The following is a 3,019-nucleotide window of genomic DNA, read 5'->3' as shown; positions in this document are numbered from 1 at the left end:
TTTCAAGTCCTGGTCAGAAGGGGTCAATGACAAAACTTCTAAAAGCAAACAGTGATCAGACTGAAGTGTGTTATGTTCTGTGTCATATACCACCTGGTATACACAGTAAGCACTCAAAAAAATAGTTGGAACTCCATAGAACCTTGTAATCACTGTGGTTCAATCTCACTTTACAAAAGAATCTGAGGCCTAGAAATTAGAAGTCCCTTCTGAAATCCAAAATCCACTTATTGGGGGTGCCAGGACAAGGAAGGAAGAGTTCCAAAGCAAGAGGACCTAGGGGGCAGGACGCACCAAGTTCCTAGGCTGTTCAGAGTCAGGGAGTCTGTCTTCACAGTAAGAGCTTTCCCTTTGATTCACAGTATTCCTAGTCTACCTTGGTCTTTTATCGTTGTATAACAGCTTGTTCCTGTCTTCAAGTCTACCCAGCATTCCAAAGCCAGATCAATACTTAACCAAACACTGTTTCTGAACTCACTCCTTTATGGACCGCCCCCTACAAGATAAAGTGCAAAGGGTGAACATTCTTAACCCTCCAGTCCCGCCCTACCCAGTTTTCCAGCCTTATCTCCCCATCTAGTCTGTACCACTTGGCCAGGCTCCTCTCCCCACTATCGTCCACGCTTTTCACAGGTTAAGTACTGTCTCTCTGGGCTGGTGGCTCTCTGGTGGTCAGAGGGAGCATTTAGGACTCTGAGCTCTGGTTAAGGTTCTGTGACCCCTCTTGTCATCTGTAATCCCTAACAAAGGCCTCGGCATCTTCCGGCATTTGGCTCCGCAAACTACGCCGCTTGGGGCAGGGTCACTGTCCTCCACCCTTACTCCAGCGTCGGACACACTAGTTATCCAGCGGGCACAGGTTAAAAATCACCCCAAAACAGCACGCGGGCCAGACTGCTAAGCAGTAACGAAATAACCCCTGGGGCTGAAGAAACAGAGAAACTGCTTTCCCGCCAGGAGCTCAAAACCCAGCCTCCACCCCCTACGCCGCCTCACACCGGTTCCAGCTGGATTTCTCCAGGCAGCTCAAAAGCCAAATAGAATTCCAGTCGTTTCCCAAGCCCCAGCCAATCCCCACAGCCGGTCGGGGCTCCCCCAAACCGTAGCGAGCTCTGATTGGCTGACAGAGTGGGCCTGGGACGGGTGAAGAGCTGCTTCCGAGGAGGGGTGGAGAGGGAGGCGGGGCCTAGCGGCCACTGCACATGCGTGGTAGGAAACGGATAAACAAACAAACAAAACCCACCATCCCGGGGGCCGCCCCCGGTCCCCGCCCACCTGTCCTTGGCGCGAGGCTCCCCGCCCGCGTCAACGTCTGGGCACGTCCCCCTCGCGGCAAGGGCCACGCACGTCCCCGCGCTTAACCTCTGCCCGCCCGGCGCGCAGTTAAAGACCCGGGCGCGCGCGGTGCGGGCGGCGGGGAGCGAGCCAGCAGCCCGGCGCGCACCATGACCTGCTACCGGGGCTTCCTGCTGGGCAGCTGTCGGCGGGTGGCGGGCAGCCGGGCGGCGCTGCGGGCGGCGGGGTCGGGCGTGGACTGCGGCTGGCGGCCCCTGGGGCACGGGCAGCCGCGAGAGCTGGCGGGCTGTGGCAGTCGCCCCGATGGCGGCTTCCGCCCTTCGCGCGTGGTGGTGGTGGCTAAGACCACCCGCTACGAGTTCGAGCAGCAGCGGTACCGCTACGCGGAGCTCTCGGAGGAGGACCTGAAGCAGCTGGTGGGTGGTGGCTGCGTGTCCCCGGGACGCGTCACCCTGATGCCTGTGGTCTGCGGCCTGGAGAGGGGCGCGTGCTCCGGGGACTCGCGCATCCACGTGTGCCCTGGCCTCTGGCCGTGAGGGAGCACACCCTGGCTGTAGAGACCGTGAGCGGCGGCCCGAGGGTTGGGGGCCTTGGCAACCTCCCTCTCCCGCCCGCCCCGAGGTGCCCGAGCACTGAGTTCGACGACGGAGCAGAGGGCCGGGACGCCGCGGACACACCCCCTTGGGCTTTCAGGGACTGCGAGGCCTGGCCGCGTTGGGCAGCCCCGCAGAGCCAGCATTTCTCTAGCGGGAATGTGGTCCTTAGCTTTAAAAGTGCCTGCAAGAACAAGGGAAGAAAGTTATGTGTTATTGTATGGAAAGGTCAGATAAAGGGACAAGTAAGCGGAGTAATGTGCAAACTAAAGAGCCTGTGCGTCTAATGGAGCCATGCCTCCGCGACTGACGATTTGGTGTGTTTATTCCTACCTTTGCTGAGTGTATAAAGCCTAGTGTATGTGGGCAGAGATGAACCTTGAGTTTGATCTCCTGTTTTTGAAAATTTAAATTTCGTGTCCCTTTCCACTAACTTTAGGAAATAGACCGCCAACAATATATCTCGAAGTCTCCATTGAATGTCTGGATTCGTTGACTCTGGGCACCCAAAGGCTTTATTATAACCATTACTAATTTAATTGTGTGCAAGAGTAGGCTGCCTGTCTTCAAAACCTGGTAATTGTAATTTCAGCACATTTTCTAGAGACGTGAAAAATAAATTTTGAATCTTCGCTTAGGTATTTGAATATTGTTTGATGGAATAATTGTAGATCCTGAGTTCACCTGGTAGAAAATTTATTTTCTACCACTTGAAGCATTTAGAGAGAATCGTTTGAAAAGTTGAGTTTGAGTAATTGAGTGAAATGTAGTGAAGTAGGGAATGGTAAGTTCAGATGAAAGTACATTGCTTCTATTTTGGGAAAGAGATGTACCCTTTTGGTTACACTCCCAAATTTAGAAATTGTGAAATACAGTATATGCTTAAACAGCTTAGAAAAACAGGGCCAGGCATGGTTTTGCTTGCCTTTAATACCAGCACTTGGGAGGCAGAGGCAGGGGAATCTCTGATCTCGCTGAGGTCAAGGCCAATCTGGTCTACATAGCCAGTTCCAGGCCAACTGGGGCTACAGAGAGACACGGGGGTCGCGGGGGGGGGGGGGGGCGGGACGGGAGCGGTGGGGGAACTGGGTGGGCGGGTTTTTTTTTTTTTTTCGGAACAAAAGGGGGGG

The 3,019-nt window shown here is 54.5% G+C and overlaps 1 protein-coding gene across 2 annotated transcripts in view; it reads left to right on the top strand.

Moving 5' to 3' along the window:
- Positions 1-1,285: 1,285 nt before the first annotated feature.
- Positions 1,286-3,019, top strand: part of Nadk2 (NAD kinase 2, mitochondrial) — a 57,163-nt gene continuing 55,429 nt past the window's right edge. Inside the window, exon 1 of one of the 2 annotated variants that reach the window (XM_008842071.3) lies at positions 1,286-1,712. In XM_008842071.3, the coding sequence (XP_008840293.1) occupies positions 1,446-1,712 (267 nt within the window). In that variant the 5' untranslated portion in view covers positions 1,286-1,445. The remainder of the gene's footprint in view (positions 1,713-3,019) is intronic. The other variant, XM_008842072.3, reaches the window with a different exon arrangement.

This window comes from Nannospalax galili, unplaced genomic scaffold (assembly GCF_000622305.1).
Source record: "Nannospalax galili isolate Female #2095 unplaced genomic scaffold, S.galili_v1.0 scaffold139, whole genome shotgun sequence".
NCBI lineage: Eukaryota > Metazoa > Chordata > Mammalia > Rodentia > Spalacidae > Nannospalax > Nannospalax galili.
Note: the sequence above shows the minus strand (reverse complement) of the source record. Positions and strands in the feature narration are given on the sequence as shown.